We start from the raw sequence: 26,931 nt of genomic DNA, 5'->3' as shown, positions 1-26,931 counted from the left end.
AAATTTTGAAGCCTCTCTTCTCTGTTCACTACTCCAAGCTGCCTCTTCTTTACATCTCTGAAGTTGATTCAATGAATTTTGAATTTATCCAGGAAAGATAAAATGAAAGAACCATTATAATTCTGGTATTATGGTTTTTAATTACACTTTTTTTTGAAAATTTGGTAGTTTGTTTCTCATTTAAACTATCTGACTAACCAGAAGACACATTCTTTTAAGAATACCTGAAATTGTGTTGTATTTAGTAGGTGCTAGGTTAGAATGACTTGTTCTTAAAGTGAGCGATACTCCTTTGATGAAAACTCACTTCAGAAACCCCCTGATTTTATTCCTCAAAACACATCATACCTTAGTTGGCTTTTGTGAGTTGTAGGCATTGGTTCCCAGCAGTTACTGCAGTCAGTCATATAGAGGCTTGTCCCCAATCAACCAGGCAGAGCTCTAGCAGACACACAGGCTAGAGTCTGGGCCCTTGTTGTGACAATCTGCCAGAAGGTCAGGGACTCACCTGTGATCACATAACTAGTAAATGACCAGCCTGGGGTTTGTTTTTTATTGGCCCAGCAAGGTCATGACCCCAAGGTCAAAGCAGCATCCCCTGCCTCCCAGGACTCTCTGGGTAGTGGTGCTGGAAACCTTGGGAATGTTGGGGGGGGGAGGGCAGATGTTACTGTTTTGTTTAATGAGGCATGGGAGAAGAAGGGGTGTTGGTTGTTTTTATCATACAAACTCCAAAAAGAAAAGACACTGTCTTTTTTTAAGCATAAGCTGAGCCAGGCATCCTGACCTTTTAGGATATAGTACATTTTTATTTCTAATTGATAAGAAATCAAGTTTTCTCTCTCCATACTTTTCTAATTTTTTTTTACATATTCTTATAGAAATTTTACATATTCACATAAAGATAGGGACATTTTATCTTTACTCATGCACACAGCAGGAAAATAATAAATGCTTCTTGGATAGCTTGTATTTAAACACCCACAGTAGTAGTTCTAGGTCTAATGAAGAAAAGAGCATTTCCATATTCCACATTTAGTTTCAGAAACTTCTCTCCTGTTCTTGGAGTTAAGGTTTACATGTTAAATTGCAGGAGACATTGTTTCCACTTGAACCATGAGGTCCAGTTTCTGAATATTTAGCAGCATGATGCAGTGAAAACACTGAAGTTGGAGTCCTAAAGCCTGGGGCCAAATGCTGGTTCTGTGAGTCACTTCACCTCTGAGTCTCAGTCCTGTCATCTGTAAAATGGAGATTGGGATTCTTGTCATTTTTGCCTCATAGAGCTATGTGGACACCCTTGCTATATGATAGGGTGAGCATTTGTCATCAAATGAAATCATTTACATAAATTGCTTTGTCAAACTTTTTAAAAGCTCTTTAATGTAAAGTAAAACAAGAATAAATCCAGTTTTAATACATGACAGACTAAAGGTGGAAAAGCAAGTCACTACTGTACGATTCAATTAAAAAACACTTACTGAGTACCTGCTATGTGTACAGGCTATGCTAGGTGATGGGCATACAAGGAGAAAGTGGACAGCTGTCCTTGTCCTCAGGGAGCTTATATTCTGCCAGGAAGGAGTGTGTGTAGAGAGATGGCAGGTAGGGGCTCAGACAGGCGAATGTCAGATAATTTGAATGGGGAGGAAGCACTAATGGGGAGGGATCCAGGAAAGCCTTCCTTTATGAGGAGGAGCTACAGAAGTACTGAAGAGAATGCCTAAGTTAGAGAAAAGGGCCCAGGACAGCGACTTGGGGCACCCTTTACAATTGGGTAATAGAATGTAGACACATGCTGATAGTCTTGTTGCCTGCCACATTCAACTGTAAACTCGAGATGAGTGGGATCGTTTCCTTTCTTGAATCTCTAGTGCCTAGCACGGTTATGCTCAGTGAACAGTTGGGTGATGATTGATCTGGTTCTCAGAAGTCAATGTAGGACAGATAATCAGTAGTGTCTAATGCTGCAGAGAGAAGTAATATTGTGAGGGCCGAGAGGTGACAACAGCCTTCTGTCTGATGGGGAGATTGAAATCCAGCTTGCCAAGGTTTTCTTTGGGACCTTGAGTTCATCTTACAGATAGAATGGAGAAGCTCATCTTCAATGGAATGGGAAGCTCAGGAAAAGGCTGGCTTAAGAGAGATGCTCATAATAGATGCTGTTTTTACAAAATTCAGCAGAGATCTCTCAAACGTGGGCTGAAGGGACTGGGGAAGAGAGAGCAGCACTTGGTGGTGGGCACAGATCCAGAATAGAAGCTGTATTGGCAACTTTTAAGTCTGGGCTTTCACTAGGACATTTTTTCTTTTCCTTTTTAATGTTATTAATACCTGGAAATGTGTCCATTCAGTGTTCATTTCTGTTTGCCTTGAAGAAGGAGCCCCCTGGATTTGGGATCCAGAGGGTCAGCTTTACATCCTGGCTTTGACAACTACCATCTTCACTTCTTCCAGCTCAGTTTTATCAGCAGTAAAATGGGGATAATAACATGCTACCTACTCTACTGGATTATTTATTTATTTGTTTATTTTATTTACTTTTTTTTTGTAAGGCAGTCAGGGTTAAATGACTTGCTCAGGGTCACACAGCTAGTGAGTATCATGTGTCTGAGGCTGGATTTGAACTCAGGTCCTCTTGACTCCAGGGCTGGTGCTCTATCCACTGCACCACCTAGCTGCCCCTACTCCACTGGGTTTTGAAGAAAAGTGTTGTAAATCTATTATCATGGTGGCTCCTTTGAAAGATTGCCCTTATCTTTGCAGTGGTGAAGTCAGAGACCTGGGTTAGAGTCTTGGGTCTGCTGCTTCCTACTGGTTTGACTTTAAGGAAAGTATTTCACTCCTCTGGGCTCAGTTCTGCACACTGAGGGATTTGGACCAGATGGCCTAAAAAGTCCCCTGAAGCTCTAAATCATCCCATGACTTCCTCTGAGAGGGTAGGGGACTCACCTGTGTCACATGACCTAGTAAGTGGGCTTGAATAACCAGATCTCCGGACTCCTAAGGCCAGTGTTCTTTACACTGTATTTTGCCACCTCTTGGCACTCTTGGAAATTGTATCCCTGAAGGAGTAATTTTCATACTTGTAAGAGGGGTTGCAGTTGAGAAGGATTACTTATTTACTTTTCATCAATTATCAGTTAATAATAATGTAGTGATCAAATAATGATAGTTAATTAGTTAACAAAGCACTTTGGATATGTTATCTTATTTGATCCTTAAAACAATCTTGAGAGCTAGGAACTATTATCCTTAATTTTACAAATAAGCAAACTGGGGCTCAGAGGAATTAAATGACTTCCCCAGAAAAACACAGCTAGTGGGTATCTTAAACTAGATTTGGGCTCAGGTCTTTCTAACTCCAAGTTCCGCATTCTATCTCCTGTGCCACCCAGTTGCTTATAATAAGCCTTTATTAATTGCCATCTGTGTGCCTGGGTACTGGAGATAGATACAGAGATAAAAGTCAAACAGACCCTGCCCCCAAGGAGGTTACATTTTCTCACTAGAGGCACTGTTAGTATATATAATTTCTTTGGGGTAGGAAGAAAGGCATTAGCAGTCTGAGTCTATGGAAAGGTCTCTTGTAGCAGTTGGTGTTTGAGCTTATAATAGAATTTCATTATTGCATTAGTTTGACTATGCTGTGGGTAAAATCTTTTCCTTTTTTTTTTTTTGGTCTTGTAATCTCCCTGGTGTGTGGGAACTTCTTTCCATTGATCTTATCTGTAACTTGAGAGAGCTCCACAGAGTTGCCTGGGGCACTGAGAGCTATGTGTAGTCACATAGCTAGCCAGTGTGGGAGGGAGAATTTGAACCCATGCCCAAACCGTGCCCTGCCCTCATGGGAACAAGATGTTTTAAACAAACGATATTTGAAAATATGTACTTTCAAAGATAATTCAATTAGAGCTTGGTTACTTGATTTATAGAGTATTCCTTTAGAATTCCTATAAGTAAAATGCTCCCTCCAAACATTAAAAAATAAAATTCTAGTGACAAAAAATTCAAATGACACTTTTTCAGTCTGTATTTGTTGGGTAAAAGAGTATCAATAGAGCTCTATGGTGAAAACCTCCTATAGCATACTTTGCTTATTAGGCAAGATTAGTTCTCTTCCTGAATACCTTATCCAATAATAAGAATGACAAACATCTTTCTAGTGCTTAGTTTTACATTATTCCATCTCATTTGATCCTCACAAGAACCCTGACAGGTAGGTGTTGTCATTATCTCCATTTGTACAGATGAGGAAGCTGAGGCAGTAGGAGGGTAGAGTTCCTTGCCCAGGGGCACACAGCTAGTGTCTGAGGCCAGATTTGGATTTTGGTCTTCTTGACTCCAGACCCAGTGCACCACCCTGCTGCCTGTTACCACTGGGTCTCCTATATTTGAAAAACTAAAATCTGACTTTCAGTCTACCCTTCCACAGTGTGACCATATTCATCTTGCTGAAACACTACTTAAACATGCCTTTCTCTGCTTAAAAATCTCCAGTGACTGAAATCTCATGGAGCCAGGAGTCAGAAAACCTGGGTTCTTCTAGATCTGGCTCTGCTGCTAATTAGCTGTGTGCCTTTGGACAAACTGGTTCTCCCTGGGCCTATTTCCCTTTTGTAAAATATGAGCACTGGGTGAGATGAATTCCAAGGTACCTTCTGCTAAGTTTTAGCATGGGTTTTTACTTCGGGATCTGTGACCTTGTTTTTAAAAAAATCTCGATAATTCCATTGTTGAGGCAGCTGGTGGCACATGCTGGATAGGGCCCTGGTCCCAGAGTCAGGAAGACTCGTGTTCAGATACAGCTTCAGACACTCGGTAGTTGTGTGATCCTGGGCAAATTGTTTAATCTGTTTACCTCAGTTTCTTCAATATAAGTGGGGATGATAGCAGCATCTACTTCAAAAGTTTCTTGTGAGGATTAAATGAGATTTGTTTTTAAAAAAAAAGCTGTTAGCAATATGTCTGGCAACTAGTAGATGCTATATGAATGCTTTTTCCTTTCTCTTCCATTTAATTGGTTTCTTTTATAATCCCTATGTGTTTTATTTTATGTATTTAAAACATTCTAAGGAGGGGTTCATAGATTTTAACAGCTACCATAGTTGTCCATCACAAAAAAGGTGAAGAAACCTATTTTTTATCAGGACATGAGGGAAGCAATGAAATAGCAGAGGAACATTACAGATGATCACACACACACACACTCCCACACTCTCTCTCTCTCTCTCTCTCTCCCTCCCTCTCCCCCTTCTCCCCACAACCTTTCTCTCCCTCTCTCCCCCTAAAACCCCCGATCTTGTTTCTGTCACCTGTTTTTGCCCTATCCTCTCTACTCACTTGACACTTAATCATGTTACATTGGTTCAACTCTTGAGTTTTTGCGTTCTTGTTCAGCCTTGCGTGGGTCTTTCTTTTCTCTATTTATCCAGATTTTAAACCTCTTGATAAACAAGGACCTTGCTTCTTACATTTTTTTTTGTATTTTCCTAAGCATTTAGCCCAACACTGAACATAGCATACACTCAGATATTTGTTAAATAAATACATCTAGATGTACCTAGTGACTTAGCTCACATCAACATAATTATTGTACAGTGAGAACTGATATTGACTCAGTTGTGTAGATAAAAATGCTGATGGGGTAGTTTTTGATGATGGAGCACAACAAGTAGGATGACAGTGGCATAAGGAATCATTTACTCTTTCTGACCTAATTAGATTGGTTATATAATGCCTAGGATAATCTAATAGAGAAGCTTTTTAGAAATCTTCACTGCCCTTCCCATATCCACAAGGAAGATAGTATGGAGTTTTAAGAAATGGAAAAAAAAAAGTTTAGTTCAACCCTTTCATTTTGTGGATAGCAGTCGTAGGCCCAAGAGGCTAAATGATTTGCTTGGTTTCTACAGAAAAGCCAACATGGCAGAATGGACCATGCACTGGCCTCAGAGCCAGGAAATCAAGACTTCTAGGCCGGCCTCTGACCCCTGCTGGCTGCTGTGCTTCCCTTGTAGACAAGTCACTTCCCTTTCCAGTGCTGGAGGCTGAAGCTCTCCTAGTGTGGTCCGAGGAGGGTCCACCAGGTCAACTGTTTCTGTGATAATACTAAGATGGTTTGCTTCCTCCTAAACCACATAAATAAAAGGGTTGAGGGCGTGTGTGTGTGTGTGTGTGTGTGTGTGTGTGTTGTGTGTGTGTCCCTGAGGCCAAGAAGTTTTAGAATCATGGCTCTGAGTTGAAGAGGAGGTATCTGATCAGCCTTGTTACAGAGTAGAATTTCTCATTCAGGAGCTCCCTACCCAAACTTTATTAGAAGTCGAGTCTAGAATGGCTCTTCTTATTCTCCGTCTTCAGTTCTTGTCAATCCTTTAAAATGCCAATCCTGCCTTCTCTATGAAGCCTTCAAGTCTCAAGTACCCTTTTTGCACCTCTCATCCAGTGGTTATTTTGTGTTTCAGTTAATTTAGGGGTATAGCACATCCCTCCTCGTGGCCTGCCCCCCAGACAGTAAAGGTCATTTGGGCAGTTCCACTGTTTTAACACAACTTTGTATCTCAGCTGAGCACATTGCCTCTGCCCACAGCACATAGGGAGATAGTGGAGAGATTGACATAGCCAGTGAGCATGCTTTGCTTACTGACCTCCTTCCTGGCTGTTCTATAAGTGAGACACTATCTCTTTGCTCCAGGCATTCTCTCTGGCTGTCCCTCATGCCTGGAATGGTCTCTCTCTTCCATTCCAACTACTGACCTCCCTGGCTTCCTTTAAGCCTCAACTATAATCCCCACCTCCTTAGAAGCCTTCTCCAGCTCCTCTTAATTTCAGTGCCCTCCCTCTGTTAATTATTTCCTATTTATCCTGTATATAGCTTACTTTGTATATATTGGTTTGCATATTTTCTCCTCCGCTAGTTAGAGCAAGCACTCTCAGAGCAGGAACTGTCTTTTGTATCCCTGGTGCTTAGCAAAATCCCTGGGATGTAGTAGTGATGGAGTATGGGCCCTGGGAACTGCCCACCCCTTTCCCCCCACCGCCACCTCCTTGAACTATCCTTGAATTTTCTCCTTTTCACCCTTGGTCAAGTCTCTGGCATTCGCCTGAGGCATCGGCCCATCCCAGTAATCCTCTCTATGGTCTTTCATTATGGCTAGGCCCAGTCTCCCAGTTCTGTTCCAGTTCTGTTAGCTCCCCATCTCCCTTGGCCACTTGCCACCCTTAATCCTGTCTAGACTCCATTCTCCCTTGGCCACGTGGTCCAGGTCCCTGGCATTCTGATACCTACAGGTACCCCCACTTACTGGCCACTGCCATCCACATGCTCCCTAGACCCCTCCACACAGTCACCTCAGACTCCTTCCTCTATCCCTCCCACAGTCTTTCTGTGTTTAAGATCCATGGGGTTCAGATTCTTAAAATCTAGCCAATATTGCTAACTCATTAGGAATCTCACTCACCCTGATCAGTGTTGTAATAAACCTTGTTTTTGGCTGAAAGAAGGCTTGGGTCGAATTCATTTGGGCAGGATCCGTGTCTCTTGCTCTCGTTATTTCAGGGTCCCAGCACCTCTGCACCCCTAAATCTGAACAGTAATAGGCACTTCATAAATGTTTGTTGAATTTAATTATTAAGTACTTACATGTGCTGGAGACTGTGGTAAGCCTGGGCATACAAGTAATATAGACAGAGCCAGTATTTCCAGGGGTGGAGACCATAATTCAGGTGAGGGAGAGATGGTCCAAATACAGGTAGTATGGTATGGAGTTGTTTGAGAAGGGTTTAACAAATGTTTAATTTCATTTTTGATCATTTGGTAGGTAGAATAGCCTAAATTTATCTGGGTTTAAGAAACAGGGTGATTTGACCAATAAATAGTCATAACAAAGTTAAGAGATGATCTTTCTAGGAAGAGCAGTTATACCTTCCACCTGAAGGACCCCCAAAGAACATGGATAAACTACACTTAAAAGATTTGCTTTTCCTGCCAAATTTGCTAGGCTTTGGGGGTGGGCTGTTCGTTGTGAAATCATGATGTATAAATGTGGGACATTTTTATTGTGGCAAAAAAGGAAAAACAAAACCCAGCTTACCGATAAGCATAGTTGGAAAGCAAATCCATACATTGGTTGTGGCCGGAAATAAATGAGTGATCATGTTTTCCATGATTCACAGCCACATAGGTCATTGAACGGAAAGGTGGGCTCTTGAATCAGGGGACAGCTTATGATTTCTGAAAATGCAGTTAACTTTCCCTAAAGCAATTTACTGCTATCCTTTTCCTTTTCAGGTTTGGCCCCAGCTTTGTTTGTTTGTTAATACTTAACTTGGTTACATACACTAACTCACCCATCCAACTTCCTGTTATATCTAGATAGTATATCATTCTTTATTTGCTTGATTTTTTTTTCCTGTATTGATAGGCTCATCTCTTTGAGTGGCTGAGGAGACTTTCGAGTGTTTCAAAGTGTCTTCTTTTGAATCACTCCATTTTGTCTTTCTGTAGGACAGTTCTCCATGTCATTGGGTATACTTTTCACAAGCCTGGGGCCTGTCTCTCTTGGTAATTGGTAATGAAAGGACAGTTGAACAAGGTTATTCCCATAGCCGTGTCTGTCAGGGATCTTGCATGATTTTTAAATGTATATGCAAGACAATCGTAGGAATGCCTTGAAACCTGTATTTTGCTCTGCTGTGTAAGGTGCCTTTAGTGGAGGGGGGGAGGGGTAACTGACAGTGAAATCTTTTACACATTAGTCCTTAGTGTGATATGAAATGTAGCTTGCTGTAGAAAATTGTCTGTGAAAGTGTTTCACTCTCATACTTTTAACAAGGGTACCCTTGATTTATATGTAGACCACTTTGTAACAATTTTATGGAAATGTGAAAGTAGGCATATGAAATGGTGTTTGCTGATACTTTGTCACATTTGCCTTTGGGGGGCAGTAATACCATCCAAGAATTTCACCATTCTTTTGAAATTTTCCTCTCTGAGAAAAGCAATCCCGACTTTTATGATTTTGTCGCCACCAGCGTAGATTTCTTTTAGGTCTACTTTGTCAGGGCCAGTAGCATTCTTAATTTCCTCTTCTTAAAAGCCGCCTTCATTCCTTCTTAGAGCACATTCAAATATGATTGTTACACTGTCATTGATAATTGCTACAAAAATGCTGACAGATCTCTTCTCACAACAGTAACAGCAACAATTATACAATGTTAATTTTTGCAAGCTGTTTTCCTCTCAACAACTGTGAGGTGGGTAGAACATACATAATCCCGATGAAACTTTCTTTTTTTTCAAGGCTGAGTCCCTCACCCATCTAATAATGTCAAATTAAAATCTCCCTACCTGGAGCCATTGCTCTATCCACTAGGTCACATTGCCTATCTCTTCCATTTCATGTCTGTTTAATCTTCTAATTTTTCACCCCTATAATTATTCTGGGCATGATTTGGCTTAGATGGGTTTCACAGCAATGTTTTTGGCAGACCTTTTTATACTCCTGGTTTTTGCAGTGACAGGCTAGTAATAAGACACATGATTTTGTTGATAAGTAGGGAACCTCTCTGGTCAAGAAGTTCCACCTACAAATACGAATCAGCACATCCTCAGTAATTCCTTATTAGCTGCTTGGAGCACTGAGACGTCAGAGATTCAGTCAGTCACGCAGCCCACGTGTATCATAAGTTAGACCTGAACCCAGGTTTGCCTGGTTACGAGGCTGGCTCTTTAACCGCTTCACCACCATCCCCTTCTGTAATATTGTACAAATGAACTCATACTCTCCACTGGTTTTGTCCTGGGCTATCATATCTCTTTGTCGAGAAGATCTAAGCTTGGCTGACTGCAATAATTTCTAGGCGTTTTAGGCTATTTCTTCTTTCACAACATCTTTTGCATCTAAGTTCTTCCCTCCTCTGTTCAGGCCTTTATCACCTCTCACCTAGTTGTTGCAACAGCTTTTTATTAATTGTTCTCCCTGCTGCAAGTCTTCCCTGTTCAGCCCATCCTACACCCTTGTGGCCTTAGTAATTCTCTGTTAGCACAGATCTGACTCCGTGGCTCTCCTTCTTCACCATGTACATTAGTTTCCTGTTGTCTCCAGGAACAAATAAACCCCCCTGTTTAGTTTTCGAAGCACTGCACAGCCTGGCCCAAAGCTGTTTCTCACATAGGACCCTCCGTCTTAATCTCCAACTCTCTGCACTGGCCATGCCTCTTGCTTGAAATGCACTTTCTCGTTATCTCCGCCTCATGCAGTCCCTTCCTTCTGTCCCCCTTCCAGTCTTATTGATTTTTTTTCTTACATTACAAACATTTACAGATAATGCTTGCTTCACGAGAGTTCCCTTGTAACAAAGTGAAGCTGTTAATAATACAATGGCACTTACCTGAAAGTTAGTTCACTGTTTCCCATCTGTGGCAGCCTCTCCCCATCCTGACTGCTATGTGCCTTAAGTTCACACCTTAAGTTTACATGCCTTTCTGTCGTGTCTGTGTTGACTCATGTTTGTCCTGGGTGTACTTTAATGTGTACTTGTTGTTTCTCCTATTAGCGCGCTCATCACCAGTAGGGATCGTTTCATTCTTCATGCTTGTATCCCTAGTGGTACCACAGTCCTGTCTGCTTCTATTGGAAGGCCATGGGCTTTTCTTGGTAAAGATAGTGGAGTAGTTTGCCATTTACTTCTCCAGTGTGTCCCCATTTTACAGATGAGGAACTGAGGCAAATAGGGGTTAAGTGATTTGCCCAGGGACACGTAGCTCATGTCAGAGGCCAGATTTAACTCCAATCCCAGCGCTCTATCCACTGTACCACCTAGCTGCTCCTGAACCACTTAGTTGTGCTTGGCATATAGCAGGGGTTTAATAAATACTTGTTGATTGGTTGATATGCCCAGTGTCTGTTTTTCTTTTTTGGGGGGAGGGTGCTGGAGGGGACCGACACACACAGGAACCTAACAGAGAGCCACCTATGTTAGTGAGAAAAACCCACGTGTTCAGAGTGACTCTCGACTCTGGACTGCAGGTCTTGATGTCTTCAGTCTCTTCTGGAATTAGACACATCACAACAAAGTCATTTCCCTGCTTTACTTCTCTGCTGATGCTCCTCACCCTTCTCCTGGATAGATCTTCTCCACTTTGGATGAATCACTGACACGTTCTTTTACCTCACAATCACCCTTTACTGAGTTTATGCTGTTCCTTTAAGCCTGGGAACTGCAAAACTCCCTAATTTGGCCCTTTGTAATATAGACCGCAGGATTCTACATTGTTGGATCACCTCTCAGCCCAGTCTCCAAGCCAAGCAGGCCTCAAGGCAAAACTCCAGGTTAGCCCCTTGGGCAGTATAGACCCACCCAGCCAGCTCCTCACTAATCAGGATTCCAGGCTGCCCAGTCCGCTCCAAATCTGTTCTTAGAGCAAGAACAGATGCAAAGCCCAGCTTTACCTGATTCCCTTTGAAACCAGAGAGGGCAGTAAGAGAGCAGCTCTCAAGCTCTCAAGCTCTCGAGCTCTCTAGCTGACTGTGGAAGGCTGGAGGTGAAAGGAGCTCACCCAGCCAGTCAGCAGGCTCCCCAGCAAAGCATGTGAACTTTGTGTTGTTGGCTGATTCTCCTGATTGCTTCTTATCTCAGTTCCTTCACCGCTTTGTTTTTGTTTGCTTTAAGACACTGGAGTAGTGAAAAAACAATCTCTTGGTGATCACTAACTGACCTTTCTGTTCTGAGGCAAAATTCATGAAATCCACCTGACATTATGAAATTAGCAGTCTTTATTTAATTTTCCCATAATCCCCAAACAGTTTTTGATTTCCTGCTTTGTGAGTTAAAACCTCACCAATGAGGCACATAAGGGGTCAAGCGCTTTGCCTGGAGTAAAGAAGACCTGAGTTCAAATATGACAAATCTGACACTTGCTAGCCTCTTCACGTTGGGCAAGTGACTTAGCTTCTTTCTGCCTCAGTTTCCTCATCTATAAAATGGGGACTGTAATAGCATCTACCTCATAAGGTTGTAATGAGATAATATTTGTAAAGTATGTCCCAAACTTAAGTACCATATAAACTTATTATTGTTGTCAGTTAGCTGAGGAGCCACAATGCCCTTAAGCAGTTTCCTCTCATCTGAGAGAGGAAACAGTAAAATACAATATGACCTACAGAACTGTGCTTTTCCATTCTGCTTCCCAGTGATAGTGACAAACTAGCAGGTGATGCTAAGAATCAGCTTTGAGATTATCAATAAATAATTATTGACGGTCTATAAAGTTTAAAATAGTGTATTTCTTAGTTAAGGACCACATTTTGGAGGACCAGATCAGGATCCAAAATAATCTCAACAGGCTAGAACATTGGACCGCATAAAATAAGATGAAGATTTCATAGAAATAAATATAAAGTCATATACTTGGCTTAGAAAGAGAACAGCATAGGTTATTAGTTGTGACCTGTCTATGCCTAGATATCAATTTTCCTGAAGATCTAGGCTTTTAGTGGACTACAAGCTCAGTATGAGTTAACTTAGATTGTTGTTGTGATTCATGACTGGATTAAAAGAGGAGGCATAGAAAGGAAATTAATAGCCCTGAATTCTGCCTAAATCAAATCCTGTTTAGAGCATAGTATTCAGATTTAGATGGCCATTTTAGCAAGGATATTTATGTGTGCTGGGAGAGCATTAGAAAAGGATGATAAGGGGTAGCTAGGTGACACAGTGGATAGAGCACCAGACCTGGAGTCAGGAGGACCTGAGTTCAAATCTGGCCTCATAACACTCACTAGCTGTCTGACTCTGGGCAAGTCACTTAACTTAAAAAGAAAGAAAGAAAGAAAGAAAAGAGTGGTGAACTGTCTCAAGATTATGTTAGATTTGTCAGTGCTTTCCTGGTTTATTTTTCAAGAAATAACTGGAAAAAAAAGAAATAATTGAGAAAGTTGTTAATAAATTTTTTGTTACAATCAATTCCTTTTGAATACAGTGCGATTTTTGTGGAAGAACAAAATGACATTATGTGTTATGGATTTGGGAGTTTTACTTAAGGTGATATAGTGTGTATAATCTTTTAAGCACAGTTTTACACATAAATCACAAACAAGCTATGGATTATGCCTTTCCCTTAGTACTAATGCCTTCCCTGTGAGATTCTTTCCAGTTTATCCAAATGTGTCTCCCCATATAGTTGTGTGCTGTCTTCCCATTAGACTGTGAGCTCCTGGAGCTCATGCTATATATAACTCTACTGTTTTTGCCTTTCTTTGTAGCCTTAGCACAGTGCTTGACACGTGGTAGGTGCTTAATAAATTCTTCTTGATTTGACTGTCAGTGTCATCCATATCTTATGGCATTCCAGTGCCCCTTTATAGATTATTCAGAAAGATTAAAATACATACATTTTATGCAGTGACACCCCATTTCTGTTTTTACTAGTGTACACGGAGGGGAGACCATTCTAAAATATATTTAGACTCATAGGGAAAGGGATGGCACCTGATTGCATTGATGTACAGAACTCAACTCCCTTCACCAAAGCCTTCTATGCAGTTTCTTTTCTTGGAGAGTTGCCTGAGGCCCTGAGGTTTGCCCCATCATAATCACTGTATGTCATATTTGTGAGTAAGCCGTTATCTCCTCTTTTGATGGCTGCTTCATAGCAAGTATCTCTGTCTAATTCATAGCAGCAGAATTTGGGTAAGAATTTAAAGAATGCTTGCACCCTGTTGTAAATTGAAAAAGCAGGGAAAACTTGCTTTTCTTTTCCACCTTATGAAAAACTACAAAGAGGAAAATGAGAACAGAACTGCATAACCTTATTTTAACCTGCCTAAAGTAGTATTTTCCATTTCTCTTAAACAAGTTCCTCACTTATAAAGTGTTCAGATAGAGGTGAGAAAGAGAAAAATAATTGGGGAGGGGGGAAAGAAAAGAGCATTTATTGTAAAGGGAAAAAAGCTTGATTATATAACTTTGTTTTGCTTAAATGCACTGTTGTATGTATGTTGTTTTTGGTTTTGCATACATGATTTTGTCAATTACTTTTTATATTTTTATTTCCTGGGAAAAGACAGTACCAGGAAATAGCAGCAGATTTGGTCATATTAAAAATCTGCCAGTATTTTTAAAAGCATCTTTATTGAAGAGTCATAGACTCCTAGAACTGGGAGGTTCTTAGTTCTAGAAGTAAGTCATCTGTTTAGCTCAACCTGGCTCTCAATATGGGACCTTTTCTACAAATATCCCTGAGAATGACCACATCACCTTTTCCACATTAAAATAGCCAACACATTTGCCTTTTTCATTTTTTCTTTTCTTGATTTTTGTTACATTTAAATTTAATAGTGGTGATGATAAAAAAAAAAAAACAAATAAGAAATTTGTACTGTAAACTCCATGTAGGGAATGGCTTGTTGAACTTTGTATCTCTGTCCCCCAATAGTGTGACGTAGTGGATAGAGGTCAGGCCTTAAAGTTATGAGATCTAAGTTCAAGTCTTACCCTCTGACCCAAACTGACTTTGTGTGAGTGGGCAAGCCACTTGACTTCTCATTGCCTCAGGTAGCTCTCTTAACACTATATGTGTTAAAGTTGTTTTGCTGATAGGTACCTATAGTAGGAGTTTCTACACATCACTGTTTCATACAGATGGAATCATGGGTATAAAACCTCACTGCCCAAAAGAAATTCTCATTTCCTAGCAGAATGCATTCCACATAATAGGTGTTTGATAAATATTTGTTGGACTGAATTAAACAATACTAAAATAATAGGCCATAGTTTTCACAGTGGTTTAGCATATATCACTTACCATCATCACATCATGGTCATTTGATTCTCCAAGGAATACTGTGAGACAGGGCAGGTAATATCCTTAGTTTTACAGATAAGAAAGGAAGCTGAGGTCCTGAGGAATCAAGACACTTGTCCACAGTAACACAGCTAATTATTAATGAGAGACACAGCCAGGCCTAGAATGGGGTTTCCAGGCTCCTTGATGGTATTCTGATATAGTTAAGTCTAACATCAGTTAAGTAGTGTGATCATTCCTCTTTCCTGTTCATCTCTCTTATTTTTTCTCATTTATGTCTCCTCCAGTAAGGTGTTGGATCCTTGAGAGGCCATTTTCATTTTTGACACTGTATCCCCAGAACTGAGTAGAGTGTCTCAGCTTTAACAGTCACGTGGCAGGTGTTCACTAATGGCTCAGTTGGTGACTGATTTGAGTTAGTTGCCTTTCCTTTGATCTTTTCGTGACCTTTGGGTGTTTGAAAATGAAGTATCTGTTTATATTCACATGAAAGCTCTTGCTACAATTTGAGTTACTTGTATGGTGTTGAGCTCTTTGAAGGAAAGTCTGTACAAAAATATAGTGAAATAAATTGTAAACCATTTGTATTTCACATTAAATGAGCTTTTCACAATTCACCTGTTTCTCTTTGGTGTTATGTAAAACCATTATTATAATTTGAAAAATGATTGTACTTATAATAAGGAGATGTGAAAAGAATGAAACTGTACTAAAAAGTATTCAGTAATATGACCTAGACCTCTTTGAACACTGTGTTTTTACCAGTGGTTTAAGCTTAATCTGCTTTTTGAAGTGAATATTTGAACAGATGTCATGAATGTTTGTTTTTTTCCCTAAGATTTTACCAAGAGAAGCCACCATTATTCATGGTCTGTTAGGCCATGTAAGCAAGCAGAGCTTTTCTCATTCCCCAAAATTTCAGTATATTTCTACTAAGGAAGGCACAACACTAACTTTTATAATATTTGCAATTTTAGGAGTGTTTTAAGGGAAGCTGGGCCACTCACAAGTTACTACACAAGAAAGCAAGTAAGTAAAATTACATCTCTCTTCTGCTATCATAAGCATTCTATTTAGAATTTCAGTCCCTAAAGTGTAAGCTCCTTGAGGGCAGAGGCTTTGGATTTTCATTTTGTCTTTGGATCCCCAATACCTAGCAGAGTGCCTGACTGTGTAGTAAGTGCTTGGTGTTGGGTTGAATTGGGTTGGGTTTTCACACCACAGGGAAAAAAAATCTCTTGCTTTACTAAAAGGAATGTACTTGGTATTATTTTCATAATGCATCTGAGCTAAGATTTGTAGGATGTGTTGCTCTTTACTTAAAAATGAGTAATGTGTACACAGTGCTTTGCAGACCATACAGTTCACTATCAGGGGTTCTTAGAACCATGTTTGTGTCATGGACCCCTTGGTAGTCCAAGGAATCACCAGTGACGTCACACAAGTGTCTCTATAGACAAAAAGACTGTGACCAACCACAGGACCAATCTAATAACTTCAGTGATTCCTAAATGATGAGCATAAACAATGTCTGAGATACTATGTCTGTATAATATGTGATGTAAAGCTGTTTGTGATTCCTATTGGAGACACAAATCACAGGCCTGCTGACAATACTACTGTGGTTTGTCACCTCCATTTATAATTGAAGGACACTTCCTGTTTCCATTAGAAATTTGTGAAAATAAGGAGTTGGATATTCTTTTGTAAAGTACTCCTCGTCCTGTACTTATATACACAAATGAGGGTGGGCAGCTTCTCTCCCCCACTTTGTTCAGTCTTACAGCTCATTTTTTTAACACAAATGTCTTTTTCTATCCCTGTCACTTCAAAGAAATACAGCTAAACAAAATAAAACATGAGCCATGTGTGCCAGTGTCTGTCTCATTCCTCACCTGTAGTCTGCCACTTCTGAGTTAATAGGTGTGCATGACACTCTCTGTCTTGTGAAGTCAAGATGACAGTGTCCTGGTGTCTTTAAGATTGTTCTGGTGTTATTGTAGTCACGGTGTCCACTGTTCTGCTGCTGCTGTTTACTTGCCTGTGCCTCAGTCTACGCAAGCTTCTTTATCTTTGTTTTTCATGGAATAGTTGTATTTCTTTCTTACGCCATGAAACAGTTCAGACATCCTTCACACAGTAGGCACCTACTTTGGAACGGTGGCCCCATTTATTATTCCCACCATGGATGGGTATAATCCATTGGGCAATAGCAGAGTAATGCCCCTCCTTTTTGGAACTTTTTCTTTTTTCTTTTTTTTTAACCAAAAAAATATGTATCTTGTAGCCAAGGTGTAGCAGAAAGCATTAGACGTCTTTAGCCAGCCGCATTTCATTTTCTTTCATCTGAACTTATCCATTGTAAGCGATCTTTAATGCCCTGGCAGGGCATTGTGATACTAAGTTACAGAGAGTCAGGCTGACCCTGGTAAGCTGATTCTGCAGCCATCAGTGTAGACTGTGCTTGTCCCTCTAGTTTCCCAATCTGAGATGCTGTGTCAATCAGTGCAAGGAGATGTGGATAAAAGAATGGGGGGTGATTAAGCACAAGCCATGACCACTTTTAGAACATCAGCTCAATCCATGGCGGTTTCATAGTCTGTGTGTGGAGAGCTGCCACTATTTACAGTTGTGATGGTTGCTGAGAGGCCTTTATTTCATCTCAAGCCTCATCATTTCATACCTGTTAGACAAAATATCCATCTGCCCCTTGATCGCTTTGGCAGGAGTTGGCTGATTCTGATCAGGTTTGGTTTGCTGCTAAAATGTACCTTAACTTCTGTTGGTGAATTCAGTAGTCAGCTTGAAACAAGTTGTTTTCTGTTTGTCTTTGTTTTTGTTGTATTTTTAATGGGCAGAGCTTCTCTAATGACACTGAGTAAAATCCATTTTGCCACCTGGGTATCATCTTAGACTCCTCTTTCTTTAGCCCACATTTCCAATCAGTTACCAGTTCTTGTCATTTCTTCCCTCACAATATCTCTTGTATACCTTCTCTGTTCCTATAATCAGTACCCTAGCACTGGTCCCTCCATTACTTCCTGCCTGGACTATTGCCATAGTCTCTGTGCTTCTAGTTTTTGTTCTCCCCTTTCCATTCTCCACCTAGCTAGCTGCCAAAGAGATTTTCCCAAGGGCAGGTTTGAAGACCTCTCTGCTCATTAAGCTTCATTGGCTCCCTAGTACCTGTAGGATCAAATAGAAATTCCTCTGTGGGGTATTTAAAGCTCCTTCAGAGCCTAAGCCCAATCTGTCTTTTCAGCCTTCTTAAACATGGTTCCCTTCCCATTTTCTTGGGTCTTGGCATCCTGGCCTACTTGCTGTTCCTCACCTGTGATGCTCCGGGTAGCTGAACTGGCTCGGAGTGCCCTCCTTCCTCCTTGGCATCTGAGAGTCCCTGCTTTCTTTCAGAGTTCAACTTGAGTGCTACTTTCTCTAGGAAGCTTTTCATGGTCTGTCTTCCCTCTCTGCTGCTGGCGCTTCCTTTCCAAGATGACGTTGCCTTGATTCCGTACGTACCCTGCATGTACCAGTTCACATATGTGTCATCACTGCCATTATGAAAGCTGCTTTTATTGTCTCTTTGTGTCCCCAGTGCAGTGCGGCGCCTGCCGCGTATCAGAACTCTCAGTGAAAGCTTCTTGGTTGACTGGTAAAAGATCTTGAGTTGGAAGGAGCCTTCAAGGCTGTCTGTTCCGGCCCTCTCACTTCACAGACTTTACATAGTCAGAGCTTAGGGAGGTTCAGTTTCTTCCCCAATGTCATCAAAATAATGGGCATTAGTAGTGAGATTTGAACCCAGGTATCTGACTCTGGAGCCAACTTTTTTCCACTGTGCCAGGCTGCTTCTAATGTAGAATGAAGAAAATGCTGAGCTGGCTTTTTGCCTCCTCCTTATTTTTAGACACTGCAGCAAAGAAAAAGTCTATCCACAAGCCCTTAACTAAGTGAATGTAAATATATAGATAGATGTGTGATGGTAGACCTGCATAGGCAGGTAGGTGGCACAGTGGATAGAGTGCTGGGCCTTGAGTTCAGATCCAGCACAGACATTTACTAGCTGTGTGACTCTGAGCTTGTTATTTTTAACTGTTGCCTGCGTCATTGATAAAGTAGGAATAATGATAGGACCTACCCCTCTGGGTTGTTGTGAGGATAAAATGAGATAATGTTGGTAAAGCACTTTGCAAACCAAGTAAGTGTTTTGTAGACACTAGCTTCATCATCATCAATCGCCTCATTCCCTTTGCCCTCTCATAATTCTTTAAGGCAGCATGTCATTTTCACTGAGTCTGCCAGAGGTAATACTCCCAATTTCAAATGCACAGTCTTCTTTCAAAACACTGTAGTTATGCCATTGACATACTCAGTGTCTTTCTTCTCTCTCTTAAAATTCAAAGAGGAAGTACTGGATGAATGCTTTTTTTTAAGTATTCAGAACTGTCTTGTTAAAAATATAAAGCATTTATTTTTTAGTACTTTAGCAGTCTTTCTTCTGTACTTCCTTTCAAGTATTTCTCCTACCTTTTCAAAACATCCTGCATATAATGTTCTCTGGAGTCAGAGGACCCCAGTAAAATTTCGTCTGTGTCATTTACTGCTTGTGTTGCCTTGGGCAAGTCATTTAACCTCTGGTCCTCAGTTTCCTAAATTAAAGTAAAATTAAAGACGTTTGACCAGATGCTCTTTGTGGTGCCTTCTTAACGCCATAGCTGGGATCCTGGGTATCCAAACATAACAGTGTTTGATGGGCTGAAGGCTTCAGCTTCACTGTTATTCCATTTTAATGTCAGGAAATGACTTTGAATATTGTTGTTGTTCAGGAAAACCCAGGCTAGTGGGCTGAATGATCCAATCCAGACAGAGCTGTTATTGGATAAGACCTAAGATTGTGAGATAAGACAAAGTTGTCTTGACCTTTCCCAGAATTGTAGGGGTATTCCAGTGTTGAACCTACTAGATATTCTTAGATATGTAAGAACTGGCCATTTTTTTATGCCTTTCAAGTAAGCAGAAACCTCAGTGAGGATTTTTATCTAATAACATGCTTGAAAGATATTGCTCAGTTATTTGATAAGCATTTATTAAATGCCTTTTTGTTGTTCAGTCATTTCAATTTTTTCTTTTTTTGGTGGGGCAATTGGAGTTAAGTGACTTGCCAAGAGTCACACAGCTAGTGAATGTTATGTGTCTGAGGACAGATTTGAATTCACGTCCTCCTGACTCCAGGGCAGGTGCTCTATCCACTTTGCCACCTAGCTGCCCCTATCCCTGTACCTTTCCATGGATGGCCTTCTCTGTGTGTGGGCCAGTCATTTCAATTGTGTATGACTCTACATGACCCCATCTGGGGTTTTCTCGGCAGAAATGCTACAGTGGTTTGCCATTTCCTTTTCCAGCTCATTTTACAGATGAGGAAACAGGCAAGCAGGGTTAAGTAGTTTGCCCAGGGTCACACAGCTAGTTAGAATCCTCATTAGGCCAGATTTGAATTCAGGAAGATGAGACTTCCTGACTTCCAGGCCTGGCACTTTATCCACTGCACCATCCAGCTGCCATTAAGTGCCCACTATGTACAAAGGCAAAAATAGTAACTAGTATTTATATAACACTGTATGATTTGTGAAGTACTTTGCATGCTATCTCATGTCCTAACAATCTGTGAGGTAGGCACTATCGCTATTCTTTTTTTTTCCCCAGAAGAGAAAACTGAGGCTTGAGAGAGGTTAAGTGACTTGCTTAGACCACCTAGCCAGTAAGTGCCTGAGGCAGTTTTTTCACTTAGGCTTTCGTGACTCCAGGGCAAGTGCTTTATTCTCTGTGCCCACCTACCTCTTCTTAAGCTCACTGATTTCATCAGGTTAATTTGGTCCCGTGTGTCCCCCCCCCCCCAGTTTTCCACCTCTCCTTGTTCTCTGGGAATCTATTAAAAGACCTTTTTGTATGGAGTTAATTGACTCTAATTTTCATTCAGATTTAACAGTCTAGATCATTGAGGGTGCAGAGCAAATGAGCTGTATGTGTTTGCATGTTGTCCTGGAATGCCTGTATGATACAGTGTAGAAGCAAACCCATTGGAACCATCAATTTCCCAAAAACTTCCCAAGTGTAAATACCCAAAAAACTCAATAGAACCTGCTACACGTTAGTCTTGCTTGTATAGATTGCTTTTGATTGCTTGATTATTTTTTTTTTCCAACAAGTATGTTGGTAGATTCTTCTTGGAAAATGGACTTGGGGGGTGGGGAACAGATTGTGGAAGTGCAGAACCAGCTGGAAGCCCAGGAATCTTTTATACTCTTTTTTTTTAAACTCAGAAATATATTAAATGCAGAAACCCATATCCTATTGTTATTCTGTCCTTGCTTTCAGGTAAAAAAATTACTCTTGAGACTCATGTTTTGGATTAGAATTGCTTCCTGCCATTTACAGTTGAAGCGGGCATCCAAGTTGTCTGCATCTCAATCTCTTTTTCCTCTGTGGTTTGGCCCTGCTGGCAGCATGTAGTGTTTAGAGCTCATGTTTGGGGGAAAATAACAGTCTGATTGTTGTCAGTTAATATTCATTGTGGTTGTCTTCAGCTGTTTTTAGAATAGAGAGTCAGAAACTGAGTAGTATAATGCAGTTTAATAATAACCTTTGTCCTTTCAGTATTGCTTCATGGTTGGTTGTTCTTCGCTTTTTTTTTGTTTCTTTTAATTGTTCTGGACTCAGAATATGCCCTCTGGGACTTTTCTAGACTTCTTATACCCTGCACCCTCTGCAGTCTAATGAACCTGGTCTCTCCACAGAAGACCCTCTGGTTCTGGACATTTTCACTGAATTCCCCCATGCCTAAAGGGTATAGGACTGGTACTCAAGACATTTGGGTTCTAATCCCAGCTTTACCGTCAACTAGTTGGTTTATGTTGGCAAGCTAATTCACTTCTAACCTCAAGATTTTCATATGTAAAAATATATGAGATGATGTTCCAATTCTACAGTTTTGCCTTCTGTGTTCCATACCAACGTATATAAGTGTATCAGTTGATAGAAAAATTGAGCTTTTCTTGTGTAGGTACAAAACTATTTTTGTCTTAACTTATTTTGTTTTTTAATTACCAAGCATGTACTTTTTTGTTCCTCCTCAATTTAAAAGAAAAAAAAAAGAAAAACATAAAAGGGAAACCTTTGTAGCAAATATCCATAGTCAAGCAAGACCAGTGCCTACATTGCCCATGTCTGAAAAATGGTGCCTCATTCTGCATCTTGAATCAGTTCTTAACTTTCTAAATAGGTGCTGGCCCCCAGTAGCATGAGGATTATGGGAATGGAGAGATTTATCCCAGTGGGAGAGGGGAGGAGGTGGTTGTCTGGTCACTCGGGGGGAGGGGGGAACTCTGGCTAGTTTCCTAAGCATCCCATTCAGATAACTGCAATCTTTAGTTCTCTTTGCTTGGCTGGTGTGTTTTGACATTGCTGTACTTTGTTTCAGAATGTGTACTTCTTGAGAGAGTGAGTGTTGTTACATGTTGGTATCTACTAACTATTTAGAATTAATAGCTAACACTTACCATATTTATCTGTTAGAGGTTTTTTTTGGGGGGAGGGGAGATTCTTTGCTGTTGCCTGTTGGTTGGTCTGTCTCTCTGTCACAAGTCTTCCCTACTCTAGTTCATCCTCCACTCAGCTGTCAAAGTGATCTTCCTAAAGTGCAGAATTCTGTCCATTGACTGAATCAGTGCCAGATGGCTCCCAGTTACCCACAGAATCAAGTGTAAAAATCTTCTCTTTAGGTTTTAAATCCCTTCATAACCTGACCCTTTCCTACATTTCCCACATTCCCCATTCTCCCTTCCTACCTACTTTTGTGTCATGTCTTCTCCTTTAGATTGTAAGCTCCTTTAGGGCAGAGACTTTCTTTTTATTCATTGTATCATTGGCACCTGGCACTGTGTCTGTCACAAAGTAGGTGGTTAATAAAAATATTTTGGATTAGGTTGGATTTCTAGACTTCTTATACCCTGCACCCTCTGCAGTCTAGTGAAACTGGCCTCTCCACAGAAGACCTTCTGGTTCTGGACATTTTCACTGAATTCCCCCATGCCTAAAATGCTCTCCCTCCTTATCTCTGCCTCTTGCCTTCCCTGGCTTCCTTCAAGTCCCATCTAAAACCCTACCTCCTTTTAAAAAAAAAAATTCAACTTTATTTTATTTTCCATTCCAGATTCTCTTCCTCCCCTTCTGTTTCCCTACCCATTAAGAAGAAAAGAAAAACAAAACATGTTACAAATAAACAATTATACAGAACAAATTTCCATATTAGCCATGTTTCAAAAAACAAAGGCAAGAAAAAGAGAAGAAATATGCTTCCGTCTGTATTCTGAATACATTGGCTCTCTATGTGGAAGTGATGATAGCATGTTTCATCATAAGCCCTTTGGAATTGCGGAGGGTCATTGTGTTGATCAGAGTTGATTCCCTTAAGATTTCTATCACTTGTATCAATTGTTCTCCTGTTTCTGCTCACTTCACTTTGCATCAGTTCGTGTAAGTCTTCCCAGGTTTTTCTGAAACCATCCCCTTCATCATTTCTTAAAGCACAATAGTATTCCATCACGTTCACATACCATAACTTACTTGTTCAGCCATTCCCCGTTTGATGGACGTCCCTTTAGTTTCCAATTCTTTGCCACTACCAAAAGGCCTGCTATAAATATTTTTGTACCTACAAGTCCTTTTCCTCTTTATTTGCTCTCTTTGGGGTACATATCAAGTAGCAGTATTGCTGGTTCAAAAGTTAGACACAGTTTAACAGCAAAACCCACCTTCTGCAAGAAGACTTTCTCAGTCTTCCTTAATCTTAGTGGCTTCCCTCTGAGATGACCTCCAGTTACCCTGTGTTTTTACAGAATTGTTCTTGTAGGATCTTTCCTCTCTGCCATTAGACTCCTGAGCTCCTTGAGAGCAGGGACCCTCTTTTCACTGTGCTTACGACATACTTGGTACATACTAGATGCTTCAAAACTGCTTGCTCCATTTTTTGTCTGTGCTGTACTCTTTGTCCTATTTGTATGAATTTGAACAGTCAGTTCTGAGAACAGAGCACAGTAGTAATGGCTGGTTAATATTTTCAGTGTTTCAGGTGTATTGAAAGTCACTTGGATAAACCTAGGGCAGATCTTCCGTTCTGTTTTTGTTTTTTGGAAAAGTTAGGAATCTGAGCTTTTAGTCAGTCTAGAATTCATGGTGAATACCAGCTACATCTATTAGTTAGGAAGGTTTTGCCTTATAATCTGAAGTTTTAAAATAAGCTTTTACGTGTGTGCGTTGTGTATTTTATTGGTGTCTTTTTCTTTTATGTCATGTTCATTTTCCACACCTACCTCTGGAGTTGAACCATTCCTACTTACAACATGAAACAATTAAACAAAAATATCTGATACAAAAACCATGTCTAGTAGTGAGTGAGTATATCAGTGTTCTGTCCTACTGGCTGCTCACCTTTCTTCTGGGGACAGAGGGGTATGTTTTGATGTGCTTCAAGCTTTGTTATAAATATTTCCATTACTCAAAGTTCAACTTAGTCATTATAAAATGCAGCTCTTATTTATATTTATTTTGCTTTGCATCCTCATCCATCATTTCTTGGTACCCAGTAACCTTCTAAAATAAGCTTGGTATAAATAGAAATAATAGAAGCAAGTATATGTGGTACTCATGCATGACAATACAACACATGGCAATAATGGGACATTATTGGGAACTGGTTACATTGAACCATTGGAGAGAAAATTGTAATATTGTTTTCAGAAGTCTAACTTGGGCTTAGAAGCTATTTCCGCCAGTCTAGGGGGAATATTGGAGGCTAGTGATGTAGTAGACAGATTTGCTCTATTTTTCTTGTTTGTGTCTGTTGGTTCTTAAGTTTTTTGCCTTATTATTGATAGCTTGTATCACTGAAAAGAAGTGTTTACATTTTTGTGTATTTTAAATGTACAAAATTTAAATATTTAAATGTTTAGTTTAAACATTTCTTTTTCTTTAAATATTTTAATTTCTTTAAAAATTCTTTAAATATTTCTTTTTCTAGAAGATGAAAAAGCGAAACATGAAGTTTCTTCTTGGACTGTGGAAGGGGATATTAACACAGATCCTTGGTCAGGTTATCGATACACTGGTAAACTTAGACCACATTATCCACTGGTGAGTAAATAAATTTTAATTTTAATTTTAAGTAACAACTACATGTTAAGTGAAAAATTTCAGAGTTCTGTTTTGCAAGACTGAATTAACTTCCTAAACTTGTGCTCCCCTCCAAATTTTTTTGAGGGGCCTACTTCAATTGTCTTAGCACTTTAAAAATACATATATCTTACAGATGTCTCTTGTTTTTACATTGCTTGGTTTCCCCCATGTATCCTTCTCCTTCCAGAAGACCATCCCTTATTAACAAAAAATTTTTTTTAAATGTTTGAAAGAGGAAGGAAAAAAATCCAGCGATTACCTTACTACTTTCTTAAATTAACTTACTGATCTTTTTAACATTTACATTTCTAACTGTATCCTTCCTGCTACCCTCATCCCTGTGAACCATCCATTAATAGTAAGTTTTTTAAACATTAAAAAAGACAAAAATTCAGTAACCTTGTTATTTTTATTGTTTCATGGTACCTCTTAAAATAGTTTTTTTTCCCCTTGGACAGCAGTTAGATGTGCTAGAACTTTGAAATGAAATATTAGCATTTTCATTTTCTGTTCAGTTTTTCTCAAGTGATTCCGTTTTCTATGACAAACCAGATGATTATCGAAATACTAATTTTAAAAGACTTGCTGGTTTTATCATTAGTCCTGTCTTGTTTGCAAACACAGTAGCATAATGAGGGATTTAAAAGGCATAGGATAGCAAATTCCCAAAGAAAATAATATTTTTTTCTTTTCCTTATTCTGAAGAGATAGAGGACAGAATTTTTGTGTGTGTTGCATTGAACAGTTCTGTCTGTGCTTTTTTTATTTGTCAATATTGCTTCTTGGCAGTATGGAGTAAGAGCTAGAGAAATGGACCTGTAGGCAGATGGTAGGGTCTGCCTCAGACCGGGCAGGGTATTCAGCCTGTCACTTAGAGCCTTATGGGAGTGACAGGACTTGTAAAGTTGTTGTGAGTAAAGTGCTTTGCAATAGACAAGCAGGACAGTTTACATAGTAATGTGTAGAATTTATTATTTACTTTTTTAAAAAGGAAGCAGTGTGAAATGGAGTTTCACATAAAATTCTCTTTTGGTCTTTTGGTATGTGTCTGCATTTCCTTTTCCTCCCCCTCACTTTTTTTTTTTTTTGGTTTGCTCTTCAAAAAAAAAAAACTCCTTTTGCTCCCAAAATGTTTTGCAAGCCTTCAAGCATAATATAAAGAATTGTTATTATTATTGTTGTTGTTATTATTATTATTTCCCTCTTTCCTTTACAATTTAAATTGTCAGTATTAGGAAAGAGAAATTTGGCATCACAACCAAGTAGTAATGATGTATTAAATAAAATTTTGGAATGAACAGGTTTATTTTTTCTTCAGTAATGGCTGATTCAAATAATGAATACTTACTGCACTTTAAACTTGTTTCTGCTCTGCACTTTGTTTTTTAGATGCCAACTAGACCAGTGCCAAGTTATATTCAGAGACCTGACTATGCTGACCATCCTTTAGGTAATTTCACTTACGTATCTTACTGTTTATTTGGTCTGTATATTTGGTGGCTGCCAGTAACAACAGGGATTTACTTTGCTTGTGGTTTATTATGTACTAATCTCAGAAATATACAAATTTCATTGCCTAATTCAATTCGGCAATTCACTATTTCATTTTATAAACTCCTTGTTTATCTCTATAGTGTAAATTTTTATTTTTGCTTTGCCTGATAGCACGATTGCAAGTTATACTTTTTTGGATTTGCCTGGTGCAGAATAAATTTTGTTCTAGCCTCTCCTTTTTATTCTGCATCTGTCTTTGCTTTTTAGGTATGTTTCTTGTAAGCTGTAGATTTTGGGGTTTTGTTTCCTTAGTCAATCTGTTATTCTCTTTATTTTTGTTGGATTGTTTAATTCATTCACATTTAAAGTTAGGAGTGTTAAGTTTATAGTTTCTTCCATTTGTG

At 39.7% G+C, this 26,931-nt stretch overlaps 1 protein-coding gene across 1 annotated transcript in view; it reads left to right on the top strand.

Moving 5' to 3' along the window:
• The window catches only part of METAP1 (methionyl aminopeptidase 1), a 68,072-nt gene that overhangs the window by 18,263 nt on the left and 22,878 nt on the right, over positions 1–26,931 (top strand). Inside the window, exons 2-4 of the mRNA XM_021008376.2 lie at positions 15,784–15,835; positions 24,879–24,991; positions 26,423–26,483. Of these exons, the coding sequence (XP_020864035.1) occupies positions 15,784–15,835; positions 24,879–24,991; positions 26,423–26,483 (226 nt within the window). The remainder of the gene's footprint in view (positions 1–15,783; positions 15,836–24,878; positions 24,992–26,422; positions 26,484–26,931) is intronic.

This window comes from Phascolarctos cinereus, unplaced genomic scaffold (genome assembly GCF_003287225.1).
Source record: "Phascolarctos cinereus isolate Bilbo 61053 unplaced genomic scaffold, phaCin_HiC Scaffold_9;HRSCAF=440, whole genome shotgun sequence".
NCBI classification, from domain to species: domain Eukaryota; kingdom Metazoa; phylum Chordata; class Mammalia; order Diprotodontia; family Phascolarctidae; genus Phascolarctos; species Phascolarctos cinereus.
This window is presented reverse-complemented; position numbering and strand designations above follow the sequence as displayed.